This window comes from Diadema setosum, chromosome 15 (genome assembly GCF_964275005.1).
Source record: "Diadema setosum chromosome 15, eeDiaSeto1, whole genome shotgun sequence".
NCBI classification, from domain to species: Eukaryota; Metazoa; Echinodermata; class Echinoidea; order Diadematoida; family Diadematidae; genus Diadema; species Diadema setosum.
This window is the reverse complement of record NC_092699.1, coordinates 35,415,253-35,437,464: the sequence shown is the minus strand read 5'-3', so window position 1 is coordinate 35,437,464 and position 22,212 is coordinate 35,415,253. Positions and strand designations below refer to the sequence as shown.

At 38.5% G+C, this 22,212-nt stretch overlaps 2 protein-coding genes across 2 annotated transcripts; one reads left to right on the top strand and one right to left on the bottom strand.

Annotated features, from left to right (window-relative positions):
• Positions 1 to 6,172: 6,172 nt before the first annotated feature.
• LOC140238998 (N-alpha-acetyltransferase 38, NatC auxiliary subunit-like) lies at positions 6,173 to 8,850 on the bottom strand. The gene is made up of 3 exons (XM_072318893.1): positions 8,786 to 8,850; positions 7,550 to 7,793; positions 6,173 to 6,722 (listed from the first exon to the last, which is right to left on the bottom strand). The coding sequence occupies exons 1-3, from the start codon at positions 8,786 to 8,788 to the stop codon at positions 6,619 to 6,621; spliced, it is 351 nt and encodes a 116-aa protein (XP_072174994.1). The 5' UTR covers positions 8,789 to 8,850; the 3' UTR covers positions 6,173 to 6,618.
• A 196-nt stretch (positions 8,851 to 9,046) lies between these two features.
• On the top strand, positions 9,047 to 20,929 carry LOC140239013 (peptidyl-prolyl cis-trans isomerase H-like). The gene is made up of 6 exons (XM_072318910.1): positions 9,047 to 9,169; positions 11,348 to 11,436; positions 11,849 to 11,936; positions 13,243 to 13,335; positions 16,341 to 16,469; positions 17,917 to 20,929. Exons 1-6 carry the CDS (start codon positions 9,095 to 9,097, stop codon positions 17,983 to 17,985), a joined length of 543 nt encoding a protein of 180 aa, XP_072175011.1. The 5' UTR covers positions 9,047 to 9,094; the 3' UTR covers positions 17,986 to 20,929.
• The last annotated feature ends 1,283 nt before the right edge of the window (positions 20,930 to 22,212 follow it).

Sequence of the window (22,212 nt, the reverse complement as noted above, 5' to 3'; positions counted from 1 at the left end):
TTTGAGACTTCATCAATGGGGCGTAATTCCGTTTGATCACACAACAAAAATGTAAAACGCAATGTATATTCCAGGCTGATTAACTTTGAAATGATGCATTCAGATAAGATTAGGGTTTGAGACTTCATCAATGGGGCGTAATTGCGTTTGATAACACAACTGGAAATTTCAAGAGTTTATGTACAAACTATAATATGGCAACTTGTAAGGCGATAGCATCATCAACTCATCCACATTAACTACTCAAGCTTATAGTGTAAATGACCAAAACCTAATTCACCATTACATACTCTCCTTACATAATGCAGTATTTATCTCATTTTGATATTTTTTTTTTTTTTACTGTTGCGCTTATAAAATATATTCTTTCTTCAACTAACTTTTTTTCTGATCCGGAATCATCCTAAGCCACCTGTCCAACTTGAAATAATGATGGTAATTGTATTTAGTAATGATGCTCCTTCAGCTATCACCAATTCCACTACAAATGTGTATACTACAATAACAATTCTACTATCAATTATGATCATTATATTAGTTATGAAAAATATATATATATAAAAGGTCTTATTATCTCAAGTCAATGGAATTCACAATGCTGCGGAACTAAATTATTTAATTGTGGCAAGCAATCAAATAGCCTTTAATAATGATGACGTTAAATGGTATACAGGTATATACAAACTAAACTAATATTTGTCCTTATGATGATAGTGATGATAATGATGATGATGATGATGATGATGACGACGACGACGACGACGATGATGATATTGATCATAATGTTGAAAAGAAGAAGAAAAAGAAGAAAAGACAGACAAGAACACGAAGATCTAGAACTAGTATGCCGAAAAGAGTGGCACAACTAAAGCTGTTTTCACATTTAACACATAGTATGCCCTTTGCGTGCTAAAATGACTACTTACTGGCAAGGGAAAAATCATCACCCCGAACGTTGTCCACACTGCCCAAGACTGATGTCAGAGAGGGTCAGACAGACCGTTAAAAAAACGTAATCTACCGTGTTAGCACTGGGCTGACACAAGGGGGCAGCAGAGCGAAATGACTCTGTGCCAACAGGCAAATTAACATCTTACTCATGAATACAATATTTATTCGAGAATGTACAAATAAAGATAATCGCAGATCTTCTCTTGAAACTGACTTGTAACTGAGATAATATTCATATACATATGTATTATAGCTATTCATGTATGAAGTAGGTGCAGATCAGAATGTGGAATGTGTATTCTATGAGCAAAGCGCTTGAATTGAAATCACTTTCTGCCGAATTGACAGATTTTCCTCAAACTTTAACCAATGTATTCTACCAATACTGCTGCATTCACTCAATCCACGTGTATAATCGTTTGGGGGTAAATTCCCATTTCACGTCTTCTTTATCCATCAGAAGTGATGGCGGCACCATGAACACTGAAACGTGAAGGCATTGGCCGATTTTCCTCATACCCATCTGACTTTGATGTACTAATATTGCTCTATTTATTCTTGAAATCCAAATACTTGGAGTGAATTACCCTTTATGGAAAATCACGTTTTACTTTGCTTTTTTTTTTTTTGGTTTCTCACATACTTGAGCATTTCTGATGAAATAAAAAAATAGATTTGTACATGTACTTTGACTTCAAGGTCACATGAATATAGAAAGTAGCTCCTCCACTGGAAAAAAAAAAAGGTAATAATACGGTCTCATGCTATATAAATCGTATTGTTTATTTCGAAACAAACATTTTGATTGCTAAGTGATCGACAATGACTGTTGTGATGTACTTTTCATTTTGTTCGTTTTTCTGTTATTTCTAGGAAGGCACAAGGTTAAATGCCCCGGAGATGTCTGTTAGTGGGCAACTACTATAAATCGGCAGTCTTGTCCGCAAGTATATCTCCTACTGATGCCGCTAAACATAACAATTTCATTCTTTTCTAACATCAAATAATTCAGGCAATTTGTCACAATAAATCTTAAAATCCTCAGTTGATTGGCTTGAAAGATATCATTACGTTCCGCCCATATGAAGATGCTTGTTATCTATTTCAGATGAACGATTCTGTATCCAAAGAAACAATTTGTCTCTACAAGGCTCCCTTGGTAATTCAATGGGCATGCAATTATTGTGTTCTATCCGCGCACATACCGTATTTCTCTGGCTTATTCGCGGGAATTGTATTCGGGTAGCATTTTCCAGTGTCAATTTTGTGTACTATCTCTTTGTAGATCCATGCGAACATTTCGAAAGTCTAATTTTGTTTTTCATGTTTCCGCGTAGAATAAGGGAAATGAATTAAAACAAAGAAATTGACGCATGGTAAAAGTGACAGAAAGTTAGCAAAGTGTAGCAACTCCGTGAAGCACCACCTACAGCAAATATGAATAGCTGCGAGGGTGAATAAACTTTCTGCTGTATATGTTTGCAAATATTCTGAGATGAAATATTACAGATCTCTAGGTCTGGTTCAGATAATTCAATCAATCTACTGACTTCCTAAAAGTCGTTGGTGTCTTATTATTTTGTGTGTGTGTGTGTGTGTGTGTGTGTGTGTGTGTGTGTGTGTGTGTGTGTATGTGTCTACATGAACAAATATAATTGTCAATCTGTTGCTTGAAAATAGCTCTCATTTCTGGCATTAACGAGATGGTACAGTTTTCGTTCTGATGGGGATTCAGGTTTTAACTGTTTGCGTGATAATTAGAAACCACTCAAATGAAATATTAAAGAGTTTGAAATTCTACGAAGAATTAACAGTTAATTTGATAAAATTCAGTTTTGAAATGGCTGAGATATCCCAATACAAAGTGGTCCTAATAAAAGATGGGACCCACCTTTTATTAGGACCACTTCGTTTTACCTTGTTTTTTAGATCTCTGCCATGTCAAAACCGATCGTCATCAAATAAACTTTTAATTCTGGTTTCTAATTATCTTGCAGTACATTGTAGGTGAAAACCTGAACCCCCATTTCAACCAAACTGTTCCATCCCTTTAAAGTCTTTTTCAAAGCATTTAGGGGTCTCATAGGGCATCTTGTATGCATGCTTGCCGCTCCCCCCCCCCCCCCCCCAACACACACATGGTTAAAGCTCGTTATTCCGAAGGTTCGTTATTCCGAAGGCTCGTCAGTCCAAAGATTTGTTATTCCGAAGGTTCGTTTTTCCGATTTTCATTTTCGGATAACAAATCTTCGGAATAACGAACCTTCGGAATAACGCTACCAATGTTCGGATTAACGAACCCTTTTTCATTTTCGAATTAACGAACTTCTAGGTATAGGGAATTTGTGTGTTTCGGATTAACGAACCTTCGGCATAACAAACCTTCGGAATATCGAACCTTCGGAACAACAAACAGCACCCACACATACACACACACACACAACACAACACATATACGACAAATACACCGAACATGCGCATTAGGGGTGGGGGATGCGTGTGTCATATTGGAAATAGAATATCAAAATTCTGTATATACACATATACATGACATTGTATAATCCACATTTTCATATCCATTCTGATGTTGAAACTTACCTTGGGTTATTAAAGTCTGCAGGCATGTATGCATACTGAGATGTAGAAGTACAGTTTTCTTATTGTAATATAGCATCGTAGCAAGTGTTAAAATTGCTGGATTTCACATTACGTGTACAGTGGACTCCCATTATAGCGAAGTCCTCGGGACCAGCAGTTTTCTTTCATTATATCGATATCTTGTTATATCCGAACAAAAAAACAATAAAAATACATAGAGTGGTTAATGTTGCGGTCTGAATTATTGCTTCGTTGTAACCGGAATTTTGTTATAACTGTGTTCCTTATAACGGGAGTGCACTGTACTATACACTTACATACACATTGAGGTACATGTATACATAATATGCACACACATGTATACACATAAGACATACATATAATGTGTGGAGTATGGCTTAATTTTAATTATGCACAGTTATCATTTATTGTGCCAATTTTATGATTCAGATAAGGACAAATTCAGCAATCCATACCCATCTTGTACAGGAAATGATGTACGTATTCTGTGAACATTAAACTTTTATCTTATTGCCGTTTTTTGGTGTTTTTTTTTTTCACTTCTTCTTTTTCATGTCACAAAGATGAGTTTAAATCACATAGAAAAATTAAGAAGATTTATGACAACCTAAATACACATATTTCAGTCAATTTCATGGCATTCTGAAATACATGTATAAGTCAAACTTTGTAGGACAAACACAACAGATAAGTTACATAAAAAAAAAAAAATGTCCTAAAACATACACAATCTTGAGAAACTATTAAAGCCTAAGAAACATAGTCGAGGAGATTTGGCAGGTTATCACATTTAATCCATAAAAAGCATCATACAGGAACCTGCATTATAACAAAGTTCTTGGGACAAGCAGTTTTCTTCTCTTGTATCAGAATTTTGTTTTTGCCGAACAGTGAAGTATTTAAAGAGATATATATTATAGATGATACTTTTGGGACCTGAATTTCTCCTTCACTGTAACAAAAATTAAGTTTTAACTGTACATTTTTAAACGGGAGTGTCATGTACAAACTTTGCCCCCCCCCCCCAAAAAAAAAAGAAAAAAAAGAAGGAGGGATGAAATTTGAAGAAATTTGGACAGGAGATGGGCGGAATTCATTAGCTTTCACACACTGACACTATGTATACAAACTTTTTAATTTTCAGTCAAAACATTCTGTAGTGCTCTCCATTATTTCTGCCCCTTTACTATACATGTACAGCATCGTATTGACACCTCACTTTTTGTATGTCATATTACATACATGTAATGTGTAAAACATACCATTTAAATTCTTTTCTTGTTGTATCACAGGGTGTCAGAATAAAACAGGTTTTTTATGAAAGTTGGCTCTGAAACACTAATTAAATGTAAAAGGTACACGCAGACAAAAAGAAAAGAAAGACAGAAATAATAGTAATAATTTATTCTACATCAATTGTATGTATTACTGAGCACATGACATAATCAGCATATATTATGTCTGTAATTCATGTCAAAACTCATGCATCAGTGAGTTTGCATAATAACAAAGTGACATACATATAATATGTAGACCAACTACATTGTAGCATTACCGTTCTAGCTGACTTTACTGCCTTTATATTTCAATGCTCAGATTATAGAAGTATTGTTGGTCTGTGTCCTAGTCAAAGAATCTTGTAGAGTGGGATGGTATAGCAGCGTTCTGTATGCAACAAAGATAGCACGCTGGACAAATTTTCGTTGCAAGCAATCTCCTTCGTTTCCTCATGAACCAACCTTTTAAAGGTAGGGAATCCCATTTGCATGCCTTAAATGAAGAGTTGTATAAATACAGTGGTATGTTGAAGAGAGTATCATTTAAGAAACTCCCATAAAGTATTGAAAGTGGAAGGTAACATTTAGTACATTTTTATTGACCGTTAGATTTTGAATTGAATTCTTTTCGGGGCTCACCGTAAATTCCAGTACATTACTAGGCTACCTTTGCAGACCCATGCACTGCATGTGTGTCCATCATGTATATTTTGTGAAGAAAGTTCATCAAAACTTACAAACATTTCTATACATTCTTGCCACACACTCTATATGTTATTGCATCAGCTCTTATACTTTTAGATTTGTGTTTATAGATAAAAAATACAGAAGACTGCAACAAAAAGGCTTAAATGTGGCTGACACACAGAACTACTGAGTAGTTGAGTTTTGTGCATTATTCAAATTGTAGATAACTGTTAACTTCCAAATTTCTAAGCAGTGGCCTAAACAAGTCCCCCGAGGTTCATAACGTTTTGCTGCATTTTGGGAGTTCTGTAAAAGGTATCCCCTGCCTTTAAAATACATCGAGAGCAGCAGATTGGGTGGACAAGCAGCAGGTTTCGTTGCATGCTATTGTATGATATACCACTTGCGCTTTCACAAATGGTGTTACATAAAAGATCTTGCCTTTTAATGTTTTTATTTGGTCTGCTCAGCAGCACATCCTGGATCAGTGGTGCAATTTTAACGCTAACTTGATGAGTGATAATATCAATCATTGATTTGATTAACTTTAAATACATATACATATATGTATATATATATATATATATGTATGTATGTATATATATATATATATATATATATATACAGCAATTTGGGAATATACAGCAGGAACAATGACCTAAAAACTTTAATTTAAAAAAAAAAAGAAAAGATTTGAGCAAAATAAAGTGAAAAATGAGCCTACCTTGAAATCATCACAACTATAGGAAACCTTGTTTACTTTTGCTCAAATGAAACAGAAATACTTCTTGTTTTTCTTTCTGCTTCACGATTGTCATGACATCCTCTTGGTGCTGAATCTCTTTTACAACCTTTTTGCCCTGAACCAATGCTATCTCTGCAGATATCTAGTCACCTTGCCAAGATGGAAGTCACAGCCCTGAAGATCCAGGGACATTGAATTCTGAACAATGTCTAGATCGCTGGCAAAGGTCTTCTGTTCCGGCTCACAACGCATTCCATTTGGGCAGCAGCCGCACTCAGCTCGCGAGCAGCGGCGTGGGGCTTGTTGGGAAAGCGATCACATGACTGCCTGCGTGCAGTCTCACAGCGGTGACTGCGACCCTTGGTCCACCTCGATGCTGACTATGTGCTGGCCCGGTACCATTGCTAACCCCAGCACTCTGGGCTCCTCCTTTTCATCCGAGTCTAAAGAATGGAAGAGATAGATGCACTAGGACACTGATTGCGTAGTACACTGCACATGTACGTACATTCCGCATTGAGTGATTTCATGAGGTTATTGAGAAGCTATACAGATGTCACACAGGAGGGGGAATAAATAGTGACAGGGGGAAATTTACATGTTTGGATCAGAAACAAAACACAGGGTCTTTGTTTAATAGTAATAGCCTTCAATACCTGTGCTTTCATTGTTTTTAGACTGAGGAAGGTGAAGGATTTGCACTGCTAGCAGTAGCAAACAGTAGTAGAAGCAGTTTGTACACGTAGTACATATACAGTCTTGAAACCTTGCTTGAGTCGACCTCGCAGGTCAACTACTGTATACGCTGTTATTTTCGCATACAGATAAGATATTTCTGCGAATGATGAGGTCAGACATGTTCGCGAGATGTTCATTTTCGCATATCGACACCAACACTTACATTAATGCTCTATTAACGAAGCACTTGGAGACATTTTCACATATTGTTAAATTCGCGATCCAAAGTTCTGTGCTTTGTGAAATTCGTGAAAATTAAACTCTCATGAAAATAACAGCTTTTACAGTAATCATCCAAGTTGAAGGTGTTTACAAGTCCTCTTCTCTTCATTTTCTTTTGATTTTAACCCCTCGTAAGTCAAGTTTTCTCTTTGAAGTCGAAGTTATGCCTTCAGTATAAATAGATCCGACTCTGGTGAGGTTGATTGTAGTAGGCATATAGTGCCTGAATAATTATAAACTGCCTAATGTTAAACAGTATGAAGCTTTTTAGTTAGCATTTACATTGAGATAGAATAACCCAAACGTGTACCTAAGGGGTTGACATATTCCTCGCATGATCCCAGGATCACATTCTTATCCTTGTCCGTGCAGAGGAAAGTTCCTACCAGCGTTCTACCGTCCGTCATCCGAATCCTCATTGGTTGGTTCAGCCACGCCTCCATCCTCTTCCTCATTTCCTGGGCCTTGTCTGTGGGGGGCACCTCCTCATCGGGGCTTGCTGCATTAGCAGACATTTGGCCATTCTTGGCTTCTTGTGACTGCTCAATCTGATCCTGAGGGAATGAAATCAAATGGGAATCTTTACCTCCAGAAAAAACAAACAAACGTGAAAACAAGGGGATAGGCTTCACTACCATACAGAATCAAACTACAAATTTTTGTGTATCTTTCGGAGAATTGAGCACACATGTGACACAGGCTTTTTTCTTAGACCCTAGTTGTTGGTTTTTTTTTTTAAATCTGTTCCATACGGGCACCTGGTGGCCTGTGTATTAAGTCTATGGGGATATTAGAATTTAGTATGGAACGGGTTAAGAGAAAAAAAAAAAAAGAATTATTAAACCATAACATTTGGAAGTTTACTTTGAGGTTATATTACAGTTCTTTTTTTTTTTCAATCAATTATTTGTCAAAGATTTAGCAATCTTTTAAACACAGAGCTGAGGGATCTTCTTTAAATTCTTATTTCTATTCTAGACTATACATTGTGTACTGTAGACCTCGGTCCTCGGAGCTCACAGCGGAGCCAGCTAGCTCTTGTTGAAACACTCTATAGCTACTGTAATTAGTAACTTACGTTAAAGTTCAATGTGTGTCCTATTTTAAAGTTCAATGTGTGTCCTACATTAAAGTTTAATGTGTGTCCTAGAGTTCTTAACCGTGACCGAATCAAAATGAAGTAAATCAATGCTGCATCTGTCATAACGTCCTCTCAAATTATTGTGGTTCAATGCAGCCGCACGACCTCTCGACACTTTGTGAGAGCGCACGATCCTTCTTTGACACACAACTCCTTGGCACATTCGTGAGCATCTCCATCACACAGACACAGTAAATCATGCCCTGACTGGCTGGCCCGAGATGAGGCTGATCTGAAGTTCGACCAATACCAATTTGCCAATAGTAAAACAGTAAATTTACGACTGTAAGAGTGAATGTTCTGCACCTCCTCTCGATTGTCATGGGGTGAATTAAGATTATGCCTTAGAATACAATATGAACAACACCAGAATAATCGTAAGTTCGAGAAAAAAAAAATTCTTACCATCGTTCGAAACTGTCTATCGCAGAATCCCTGCACATAGAAACCTATTTCTAGCTAGCGATAGCGCAACCATCCTAATGTTAGAGGTATTTAGAGAAACATGACAGAGCCAGCATCAGCAAGATTACTAGTATAGAACGCCGCGTGTAGCGCTATACTTATGCAATATTCGGTACAGTGTACTGCAGACCACTCACCACGATCATTAGTAGGCCATGTGGCGTTCCATAAGTATAGAAACAACCGCCGCGCTGAACACGCTTCTCTTGTTCTATTCTGTGCTGTGGTGTCTTTTTGTGATTCGTCAGAATGGCTCGGCAGGGAGTGGATGCCTCAAATTCACAGAATCCGGTTGTTTTCTTCGATATAACCGTTGGAGGCCAGGTAAAAAGATGCAAAACACTTTAAAATTTAGTGGCATTTTGCGGAGTAAATGCTCGAGCTCCGGGCCTTTTAGCCCGTTATGTTACAGTCCCACGCGTTCATATCTATGTGTGTTGAAAATCCATTACCGGCAACTAATTTACATGAACGCGATTAAGATTACGGTACTAACGCCTGAGTAACGGGTAGGCCTACATGTCTAACGTTACTCATGGACATGGACAGTGGACATGGACATGGACAGTAATCATGGACATGGTAATTTACGTACAATGTACGTACGGGTACGTGTACCGGTGGCGTGTTTTTTTTTTTAGACGGCACAGATTGGGGAAACTAAAAATCTGTCGGGGACCCTATCCCTAAACCTAACCCTAATCCTAATCCTAACCCTAACCATCAAACCCTAACCCTAACCCTAACCCTAACCCCAATCCTAACCCTAACCATAACCATAACCATAACCAAAAACCCTAACCCAACGTTTTTCCCATAGGTTTAACACGCGCCATGCCCCAATCTGTGCCGTCTTTAAAAAAAAAAAACGCGTACCGGTGGTGGTACATGTCCCTGGCTGCTGTGGTGCAGTCAAAAGTGTGACTATCAACAAGACAACATCAACTAGACTAAACTTAGATCTAGACCGTCGACCTAGAGTCTACTGGTGGTAGTAGGCCAATATTTATAGCTTGTAGATCAGTAGGGCTAGTAGGGCGGGTATTTGTAGAGGGTCAAGATCTAACATTTAACAAAGTTAGACCTGACCTCCTGGCTCTAGAATCTACATGTGCAGATCATGTGAAGAACCTAACTCAGTAACTAATTTAAAGTTTTAAATGATAAGTCTCTCTGCGCGAGCTGCACTAGGCAGTCACCTGATCACGCTCACTTTATAGCGCAAAATGCAGCAGGGCCGGATGTCTGGTGTATTATCAAATAGGCCCTTCCAAATCATCAAGATCATTGCCACAATGCAATGGCAATGCAGAAATGTAAAATTGTATATTAATTTACTCTGAACTTACTAATTTTAATACTAGGGTCTAATTAGGAATTAAAGACTGAATTAAAACATAAGCCAACGTTACCGCAATGGCAATGCAGGAACGTTAAATGTTATATTACATACTGATTTAATACTGTGTACTGTACTGCCTGCAGCTACCACAAGGTACCAGGTATTAATTATTAGTAGGTCCATCTAATTGGCAATTAAAATTGACTAAAAAGTGCTGAAATTTGAATTTACAAACATTGTCATTCTGTTTATCGGCACCCGTGCCGTGCCAAGGTTCACAAAAGTATAAATGCGCAAAAGTATAAATTCTGACATTGCTTCTTGTTGTTGTTGCTTCTTTGGTGGGAAAATGAGCAAAGAAAATGTGATTCCATTTTCTTTGCTCATTTTTCCACTAATAAATTATATTCATTTCTGGTCAGTTTGTCATTGTTTGCATTTGTTGCTTCTTTGGGTGGCGTTATGGTCGAATTATGGGTGGCTTGCTTGGTTTACAGTTATCTTCATTATACAGTGATGTAGTCTACAGTACTGTATATGAGTAAATATTAGTAGAACCCTTTTTCTAATTGCCATTGGCATTAAACGCCATTGCATTGTTGTGTAGTTTTCCATTTTTTTTTTTTTTTTGATACTTAAGTCCAGAGGCTAGTAGAATTGCAAAGAATCTTAGTGTTACTTTTGGCTTTTTGCATAGGAGAAGTACTAATTAAATGTAATACTGGTACAAGTTGTACGATAAAGTTCTCTCCATTTTCCTTTTTATGCCACATTTCATCTGGATCTTGCTTTAACTTGGACCTAAATGATTCCAAAGAAGACTGTTAATATTCGATGAAGGAAGATGGCTACAAAGAATGAATCTTGAATTCAAGACCCTGGACTTATGGCAGATCTGGTGAAACTTTTGATCATTGCCTCTTGACCTTGTTGTGGTTCTCATATTATGATGATTAAAATCTTTTAAATGAATATATCAACATGTTCATCTCTAAACTGCCATGATGATTATTTTGTATTTCACTCGGCTGTTAGTGTTACAGTGTTGGTAGCCTGGCTGCTTCTTGCTTGTTCACTCTTTTGTGATAAAACCTGAGCATGACGTGATCATGAATTCATGCTAAATCTCTCTCATGAACTTGTTGTCTTGCCACTCCCAGGATATAGGACGGATGAAAATGGAGCTGTTTGCTGATGTAGTCCCTAGAACTGCGGAAAACTTCAGGCAACTCTGCACAGGAGAATATAAGTAAGTAAAGAGCTCCTCTCTCTTGACTCTCACATGCAAATGTGATGCTTAGTCTTAATTCTGGACTTTTGATTCATTAGAGAGAAGATAACCAGACAGTGTTGCTTCTTTTTTTTTCCCCAGTCATATGCTTGACAGACATTAGTTGTATGGTCGAATATTGGCTGATGTAGTGAAAGTTTTGTTGGAAGAGTGAGAGAAAAAAAAAAAGCTTGAAAGGAAAACCTGAGAAACATCATAAATGTGTAGCAAACACAATCCTTCTATGGCAGAGATCACTGTATGGATAGAGAATAAGAGCATAAGATGACTGACAAGAAGGGAGGATTTGGTGATGCCTGGTATGGAGCGAAGCTCTAGACATTAGATATCATTATTACTTCCCCACGCTGATATTATGATTTGATTTCAGGAAGAATGGCATTCCTGTGGGATACAAGACGGCAACCTTCCATCGTGTGATCAAAGACTTCATGATCCAGGGTGGAGATTTCATCAAGGTAAGTTTCGCACATCTTTATGACTCCCTATCATACAACTTTGATGATAATTCACCACGCCTTAAAACCAAGAAAAGGCCTTACATAACCTCTGAACCAGCTTTGTTGCACATAGTGTGGAAATCTGTAGTTAATGAGAGAAGTGCTAGTTAACATGAGATTCGCATAATCAGTTGCTGTATGTAGAAGTTGAGATGACAGGTCATCTATAAAAAGCCTCAACTTTGATAATGTGCATCAGTGTTAAATGTCACTGGTTGCATTTTCCTCATTTCTTTCACCTTGAATTAACTTTGATTTTGGTCAAAATTTGACTTTTTTGCCTTAACTTTGATGCAGATTTGACTGTAATAGTGACACAAGCAGATTACCATTTTACATAGTTCTGTGCATGTATTGCAACTTAATCAGTACCCTGGTATATAAATTTGAACTTTACATGAATTATTGCATTTGTTTAGATATTGGATATCACTTGGTTGCATCTGTTTCATAGATATCTTTAGAGTATGTGAAGTACCAGGTAAGACTTAGTTTGTAGAGGAGAGGTTATCAAAATGATAAGAGTTCTGTGTGTTTGTATTTATTTTGTGCATGTATTATTACATGCTGGAACTATGGATGAGTGTACTTGTTTGTACCATTGGTGATGAAAGTATCCAAATATGTTGCCTATATCATATTGCTTAACAATAATGGTTGGGAAACGGACACACTGAACCATTTGCAGTGTGCAGTTGTTCCTTTTAGAATAATTGTAGCTCCTACTACCAGAATCATACATCCATTTTACCTATTCACCTAATCTGCCATTACCGGTATATTGTTTTCTGCCCATGAGAGAATAGGTTTTTTGTTTCATTGAGTAGCAAAGTGGCTCAGTTGGTGGCATGTTTTCCTTGGAAGCAAGGAGAACTCCGGTTCGAGGCCCATTGAGACCAGCTGAACAATGTTGACCATTACAATTTTGTCCCCTACAACTGTACAAGCTTTGTATATCCCTCACATAGGAATTGAGATGGAGGTCCCATGCAGTATGAGACTGTCACATCTCACTCTATGTATTCAAAAAAAAAAAAAAAAAAAAAAAAAATCCATCCTGGAAATTCATGTTACTCATTTGCAGGTAATAGTTGGTCACTCATATTTTTTTGAAACTGCTATGAATAAGGTCTTGTGGTTTTTCTCAGTGTGACTTCCATATTCAGGTCTGGAATGGGTGACGAGGCATGTGATATTGTATCATTAAAAAAAAAAAAAAAAAAGAAGGAAAAGAAAAATTCACAGCTTCTCTTTGTGTTTACAGGGAGATGGGACCGGTTCGATGAGTATCTATGGCCCAGACTTTGCTGATGAGAACTTCAAGCTGAAGCATGATGCCCCTGGCTTGCTCTCCATGGTGAGTTAGAGGAGACAAATACTATTAACCTGTTGAGGATGAGTCCCGAGTATTGACCGATTCGGGTTTGTTGAGGGCAGCAGACATTTTACGGCACAGGGCGCAGCCATAGTGGGTGTATCAGCCGACCCCCCCTGCTCTCCCCCACCCCGGGGCAACATGTTTACACGCACTTGTAACAAAGGTTCGCGCACTAAGCAAGCATTCGCGCACTCAGTACGAGACGCCTATTGGCTAAAGCAGTTTTTCATTCTGCGCGCGTGCTAATGTAGGGAGAGGGGTGGGGGAGTGCGGAGGGGGGGTCGGCTGATACACCCACTATGGCTGCGCCCATGCCAAAAATACACATAGCGCGTCACAGAATCGGTCAATACTCGGGCAAGCGTCTATGGGGAATGTGTACTGTAGCAAAATCAGCCTGTCCTCAATGGGTTGATAGCAGACAGAATGAAATAGGGCCTTGTATCTACGTCTCCAGAGAATTGTAACTTGTCCAGTTGAAGAAGACGGTGAATATTCGTCAAGTATATTGTGTGTTGTGGTTTGAACCAAAGTTTTGGTGTGTATCTTCTGTTTTGTGCTTTCATTCCAAATTGGGAAAGTAAAGGAAAAATAATTTTTTTTTTTTAGGATAGCCTATATTCAGCGATTGAAGAACAAGAAAGTATTATGAAAATAAGATTCCAAGTGTATTCTTTAAGTGATTTGATTTTTTTTTTTCATTTACATAAATTATACAATCCTTGTACATTTGGGAAATTAACAATTTATTGCGAGTGAAACTGACTGAAAATTTGTTTCAAATAGGTAATTAGGCACAGGTGTCAAATGTTTTGTTCATATTCACTATCAAACTGCAAAATGCAAGAACTTCGAAAAATAACCCATGGAGATCAATACTAAAACAATGTCAACCTGGATATGGATATGGGAGACTGATTGCAGCTGTCAAAGTTTGATTTATCACAGATCTGTCAGCAATTCAATCTATTTGCTGCAAAATGTTTGTGTGGATCCTCTGAATATACATGAGGTCTTCTGATGCAATTGTGGAAGACAATTTTATTTTATTTTTTTTTTTTTTTTTTTTGGGGGGGGGGGCATGTTTACATTCATTTTTGTTTTGGGGGTTCTATCCAAAAACTGCAGTTGATCTTAAATTGTTGAAGTGACTTTAAATCACAATGCATGTCAGGTAGAATGAGCTAAGAAGCTAAACTTCTTCAGAATGAATATGGGACACTGCATGGAACTACATGTATTAGTGTTCCCCAAATATGTGAAAGAAACAAGGAATAAATCAGGATTATTCACCTTTTCTCTGCCTCTGACGTACTTGGTAATTTACTGATTCGCCCATATCTCATTTCATATATGTGACCGTGCACCTCAAAACGAACATAAAGTCGCACACACTGATTTTGCGTGAGGACTGAAAATAAGTGAAATGGGTCAACCTAGCCGAACTTGACTTTTTCATATTTTCTTAAAGAGCGCGGGTCTTCTTTTACAGTATGCTAAAATTTGGTATCATAAAACGGGCAGGAAAGTGTGTTTTTTAGCAGTTTATCTCGAACATTTTTGGTAGAATAGTGTGATTAGGTGTGTCTTTAGAATCTCTTTTTCATTTCTGAAAAACCTTGTCCACACTCTTCACTTTCAACTCTAATAACTTTCGAGAGGATAGTGCTACTGCTTTGAAAGTTGGCATTAATTATGGACAGAATGTGTTAATGAGGCATGCTCAATTTCAGTTTAATCTAATAATCCCTTCATTGTTGTTACTCTGGTGGTTTACTTCCTGTTTTTTGTCCCATTCATCGCACAGCCAGCACGGTTTGGTAAAGATTAAGCGCTTGAATAGACACTGTACTTCAGAGCCGCTTTTCTCAGTTCACACTTTTCCTGAGTTTGTGCTTTCTTTCCAATATTTAGATAGGTTAGGAGAGTCCATTTGATTTGAGTTATACATCATTTTAAAGCTTAAAGTCTGCTTTTTCAGAATATGGTCTTAACTAAAAATGCATGTCTGGCGACTTTTTGTTTGTTTTGAGGTGCAGGGTGAACTGAGAAAAGCGGCTCTGAAGTACAGTGTCTATTCAAGCGCTTAATCTTTACCAAACCGTGCTGGCTGTGCGATGAATGGGACAAAAAACAGGAAGTAAACCACCAGAGTAACAACAATGAAGGGATTATTAGATTAAACTGAAATGTGACCCGCTTCAACAAAATGGTCCTAAAGTCGTGCACGGTCGAAGCCGTGAAAATCGAGTTTGAAGTCAAAGCATCAAAATTGGTCAAAACTTACGATTTTCTGAATTTGACATATCATCAGAGTCTGACATGTCTTCTATCATCTGTCGAAATTTTGAAGCAAAATGATGAAAGGAAAGACCAAAAAACAATGTTTTTCTGGGCCATGTTTTTTGGCGTTTCAACGAAGCAGAAACTGGTTCGAACATTTGGATTGAGCGCCACAGATAGGCTCCGCCCCTAACAACGACCAGAGTGATCTCATTGGTCAGTTTGCCGCTTGCCGCTAACCGAAGCGTGAAGCTCGCACACTCCCCAGTCGACTGGTGCGTGATGGCGGGGTGCGCTATGCCCAGCCACTTCTCCTGGCATCCTGGTCACTGATTGGTCGGTGAGGAGACCGCCGACGCTGTGTTTGAATGAGCATTTCCGGAGTTGCTAGGGCTTACCTTCTTTTGTCCGGAGGTGAATACTGACTTGCTTGTCCCTTAATCGTTATTGCATCGCAAGGAGAACTTTTAGGGCGCTTTTCTCAAAATAGTGATTTCCCAGACCTCTCGACATGCTCTCTTTTAAGCATCGATATCTCTGCAGCCGATTATTTTTATAAGATGTGTTATATATCAATTTAAAGCAGAAAGATTGGGGAATTGTGTCATGCAATTTTCAAATAATCGACCTCGCCCGACTTTAGGATCATTTTGTTGTAGCGGGTCACATATAATCATCATTCATGACCTTTTCTAATGTAGGCTAACTCAGGACCCAGTACCAATGGCTGTCAGTTCTTCATTACCTGTGCCAAGTGTGACTTTCTGGATGGCAAGCATGTAGTGTTCGGCAAAGTTGTTGACGGTCTTCTGGTCATGAGGAAAATAGAGGTACACCATTTATCCTACTTGTTGAGTGTGTTTTCTCATCAAAGTGCACTTTATTTCAATTTTCTCACATGCTGTGATTTCTTTCTCCTGTTGGTTACAATAAAAAATTGCACTGACAATTTTGTTTGTGTGTCCTTTCATTTGATAAGATCAAAGACTCAAAGCAAATCATTCCCGTTCTCTGGTGTAATAGAAATCACTGAACACATACACGTACATAAATATTAGAAAAGACAAAGATTCCAGAGTTTGGTTCAGTTTCATAATATGAAGCAAACGTAGAGAAACTCAAATTTGATGACATTTCAGATGGAAACTTACTTTGATAATCCTAAATTTATCCATTCTTTCTGGTCATTGCCTATCAAAAATATTATTCAGCTCTATATATCATCTTTTATAGTGCTTTGAGAGGTTACACGTATGTTAAAGGTACTAGCCCACATTTGCAAACCAACGAAAATCAAAACTGCATAAAACAGGTCCAATATGACTTCAAGTACAAGTTATAACAGTAACATACCTCACCTGTTGCTCTTTGTCTATACCATTCGATAAAAGAGAGAAAATCATCGTTTTAAAATCAATTTTCAAACCGGGTCAACCCGACCCAATATCGAATTACGAGCGCGGGCTAGCTACGTACATTAACTTACACATGTATCGCATGCATGTAGTACGTGCGTGGACCGGAGCTAGCAAGCGTTTTTATACGCATGCATTCGGTGCATTTTCATTTATTTTTATGAAAGTAATGGACTAATTGGAACGAAATTTTGCACAGGTGTTACTGCAATCATACCCAAACTCCATGCTAACTATGAGACCAATTGCTGCAGGTTTACAAATGTGGGCTAATACCTTTAATGGTACAGTCCAACCTCTCCTATCCAGCCTCCCTTTATCGGGATCTCTCCATTATCCGGAGGCGATATTGTGATTTTTGTTTTTCTTTTTATAATCTTGATAATTAGGGGAAAAGGGGGAATTCCAAACTAAGATGAAATTCCTGCACAAGCTCACAGGAGTTACATATTATTCCCAACGTAATCAAACATCCATTCACATCAAATTTTCATCTAAATAACATGCATTCCGACTTTCACTGCCCCCAAGGCACAGCAAGAAGATGGACAGAAAACATTTCCTTACTAAAATCAGGGCATGATGGTACAGGCGATCATTCATCAAGAAAATTATCAGAAAATTCTGAACACAGACCAGCTGACAAAGACGTGACATGTTCATGCAAAATTGATACATGTACACGTAGCTACCATTGTGTAGGCAGCTGCGTGTATTTAACGTCGAGTCTCCCATATCTGGCCAGATCCTTTATCCAGATGAGGGCCGGTCCCGACATGTCCAGATAGGAGAGGTCTGACTGTTATTTGGATTCATCCATTGCCAATTTGCTATTTTTCCCTGCACAATCTTTCCCCCACAGAATGTACCGACCGGAGCAAACAACCGGCCGAAGATTCCCGTGGTGGTTTCCCAGTGTGGAGAAATGTGATGACACAGTGAAGTCATCCCAAATTGCGTCGGACATCACTCACGGCAGTCGGCAATCAGACATTGGACGTTAGATTTTATCAAATCTCACATGAGAATGTACCTTTTATTACCAGTATGGAAGTCATCCATCCACTATTCGCTTGCTGAATGCAAACTGGTTTTGCTGGTATCGAGAGAGCACGATGTAGGCCTGCTATGGACCAGTGGGTTGAGCAGTGCCAGCCAGTGGTGGTTGTTACTCCTGTTGCTATGCAACCGTATGTTTTAAAGAGGGATTTTAGCTCCTTGGCAGGTGGGAGAGGTACAATGTATCACAGAAGATTGTTCTCTAAACGTACCGATGAATATACTAAGCTGGAAAAAACGAAGGTCCACAGCCATGAAGTGAGGCTAGGGATGTTGGTGCTGGATTTAATGCAGTACTCATTCCAAAGTAATTTGTTTTGGTATTATATCATGAATTGCCCTTTTTTGGCCATTTTCAAGTTGTTATTGAGCTCCAGAAAAGTTAAGTATCTAAAAGAGGAAGATGTCACATTTGTTTATAGAAATAGTGATGTGGGGGGGGGGGGGGTGGACAAGATACAGGTGTCTTGCTGGGGATCATTCATCAGGTTAATTCACATTGAACAGGGGCAATTTAACATGAACAGCCATGAAAAAGTGAGATGTTAATGTTAATCATTTAGCTCATGTTGTTGGGGTTTTCTCTGTCTTGCAGCTTGACATAATTTTTCAGGGTTTTGAGATATTAAAATGGCCACCAAACTGGCCTCAAAATCTGACGTTTACCATGCTCAATCTCACCGCCAAGACAATGGTGTTAGAATCAAACCATCAATGGAATGGTTTGATTGGCAGGATGGTATTTGTTCATGCATATCTGCATAGTGAGTTTCATTTGCAAAGTTGTGTTTTTGTTTGTTTTTTTTTTTGTCCAGATGAACATCAGTGTGTACCTTCAGTAACATCAACAAAGTTTGACTTTTTAAACTAAGTTGAGCCACCACAATGCCAAATATACGAGACTTACATATTCAAATAATTCCACAGTACCAATTGCTTTAAATAACAAGCTCACCTGTGTAGAATTTATGCATGCTTTCTTCTTTTGTTCTACTTCCTTGAGCACCCAATCATGCGTTTTTATGTGAAGCTGCCATGTCATCCTTATTCATTGTGATTTGTTATGAATTTCGAAAACATTCTTATTCCTCATCCCAGTCCCTATAAATTCTGTAACTCTGTACCCAATATAACCATATTTATAGATGTTCAAATGCAAAATTCTGAAAATCATACAGATGTCTCCCTTGTTTTTATGTAGCAATATACACTGTACATGTACTTTACAGTCTGTAGTCCATGGATAAGTCATAGAGGGCCTATCTAGAGGAGACGTCGCCGTGACTCGTGCAACTCAAAGACCCCCCAAAAAGCTTGCCCTCTCATTTAGAAGGTGACTCCAAAGTGACTTTAGAGATATCTCCAAATAAGGTGATCATTTATTCTTCCAAAAGTCTTGGAGACATCTCCGCGACATCTCTGGTAGGTCGCTAATGGGTCTCCGCAGAGTCATGGAGGCGTCTGGGAGGGCTCGCAAATTAAATTCTTCCCAGTGACTTACCCATTACTAAGGTGACATCACGGAGACGTCTTCGCGACAAGCTAGAGACTGGAAAGAGTCTCCAAAAATATTGAACATGTTCGATTTTCTCACGACTCCCTGGAGACTTGACTAGATTTCAGGAAATGTCTGTGACATCTCTGCAACAAGGAGACTGAGTCGCCACAAGGTCTCCAATTACTAGTACTGTATCCAGCTCAATGAGATACCTACTTAAATTTGTATTCTTTGAAGTAAATGTGCGGTCTTGTTGCAACTGATCATCAGAAAGCCTCGATATGTAAATTAAAAGCAAAGAGTATGCTACACGTGGGTTTAAGTGATGAACTACTAGTACGTTACATGATACATGCACTGGATTGCAGTGATGATTTATGAAGGGAAATTCCACCCCGATATTATGTTGCTTAGTATGAAACAAAACAAAAACATCAGAGGAGAAAGTCATAATTATTATTTTTTTTTTTTTTGGAAAATTAGACACATTAAAAAAGTCATGAATACAGGTGTAATAAAATTTGCAGAGTGAGGCAAATAAGCAATTCAGTGTGATCTAGATATTTTTCCCGAATTATCACTGATCCATTTCTCTAATTTTGTGTTTTCATACAAAGCAGCAGAATATCAGGAAGGAATCTCCCTTTGATGTCTAACTGATCTGTTGGATACAACAAAAAATAGACATCCCACCCCCCCCCCCAAATGCCAAGCAACGCCAAGCAATAAACACTCCTCTGTGTGTGGATGTACATTGTAGTACTGTAAAGTAATTGTACATTGTATTGGGCAATTACTCACCGTCTCCTGAAACTGTGGTCCGATTGAATACACAGTGTACACCTAAATCAAAGTTTATCTAACGCCTAAATAGATCCTTGTCATTTCATTGGTTGTTTGACATTGATCCGTTGTCCCATTTCACTATTGACATCATCATCAGTGCAATTGTGGCTCCATTTACCGTGCAATTTTGGATCCATATGATTTGCTCCATTGCCGAGAGCCAGGCATACTACGCATGTAAAACGCTTGCGTTTGCAGTGTGTGTATGCGACAGCACGCTAGCGTAAAGCGCCTAGTCGCACTCTCTCGATCTCAGATCCCCCACATTCTCTTGTTTCTAAATTAATAAAACATCAAATGACAAGGATCTATTTTAGGCATTATATCACCTTGTGAAATATTTGTACATTGCACTCATAAACAATCATAATTTGTATAATGTTTAATTATGTACACTGAGTGTGCATTCCAAGCACAGCTTGCAGGCAGCTAGCTCCTGATGTGAATAAAAGGCTTCTTTATCATTGGAAAATACAGGCAACTTTCAGTGTGTGTGCTTGGGTGGAAATGAGCTGCTTGGTGGAAGTCTGCGCTCTCTGAGTGTTTTTCTACTTTGAGAATGTGGACATTGCCCACAACTGCCGATATTGCTGGAACACACACACACACAGCATCTCGCCATAAAATGCCAAATATCATTTGCAATGTGTGATATTTGCCATCAATGTATGACATGATACATGCACCAGAGATAAAGTTTGACTCCAAATCATGTTCAAGTTGATGCAATGCATAGAGTAAAATGAGATGTACAGAATGATCAAAATTTCATCACCTTTGGACATGAAACGGGAAAGTTATGGAACTTCAAATGTTTCAAACGATTTCTCCCAATTCACTGTACATGCAAATTGGATGAGGCAGTGATCATACTATGAAGTCATCATCTAACACTTCTTTCATTGGTTTGATGTCAAGGATGCATCTTTCTCTCATTGACTTAATGGTGAAGACAGAAATTCACAGATCTACATCTAGTCCAATGGAAGATTTGTGAGGCGATGGCCCTCCCTCTTCCGATTCTATGCCAGTACCTGTACTTGTAGTATGTGGTTGCTAGGTGTGTGACCGAGTATGAGGCTCCTACGAATTGTATCACTACATGTAATATGTGAAAACACTGTAAAAAAAATTTTTTTTAATTTGATGTCTGATTTTGATGAGACCTCTTCCATTCTCTACATCTGATTTATACTAAGCATCAAAGACAACTTGAACATGATGTGGAATAGCACTCTTTTTAGAAAAGATCAGATCAAAGTTTGCCCAATCTCCACCAAACAGGAGGATCTTCCCGAAGTACTTCATGCTACGTTTACATCATGTTCCTGGCAGCCACGGCAGTCCCGTTTGCCCAAAACATACTGCGCCCCCCCCCCCCCCCCCCCCCCATCTAGTCTTATTCATTCCAGTCCCTGCTCCAGTAAACATTTTATCTATCAGACACCGTTCTCATGGCGTCTGGTCAGGCTGGATTACACATATTTCTTGTTGTTTCCCATTTTGGACAGCCTCCAAGTTTTGTTATGGCCCTCTTACATTATGAACTGTCGTGTTTTGCTGCATTCACCCCCACAAACTTTAGTACGGTCACTGGATTTCTTATCATGCAGCATCGCGACTGCTATGGCAAACTTTCAGAAAGTCCAAAAATCTGACACAGACTCCACAGCATTCGCGGGGTCTGCCGCGTTCGTTCATCTCGTCCCCCCGCATTATCTCATGTCCATCCCGTTTTGTCTACGTCAGCCTGAA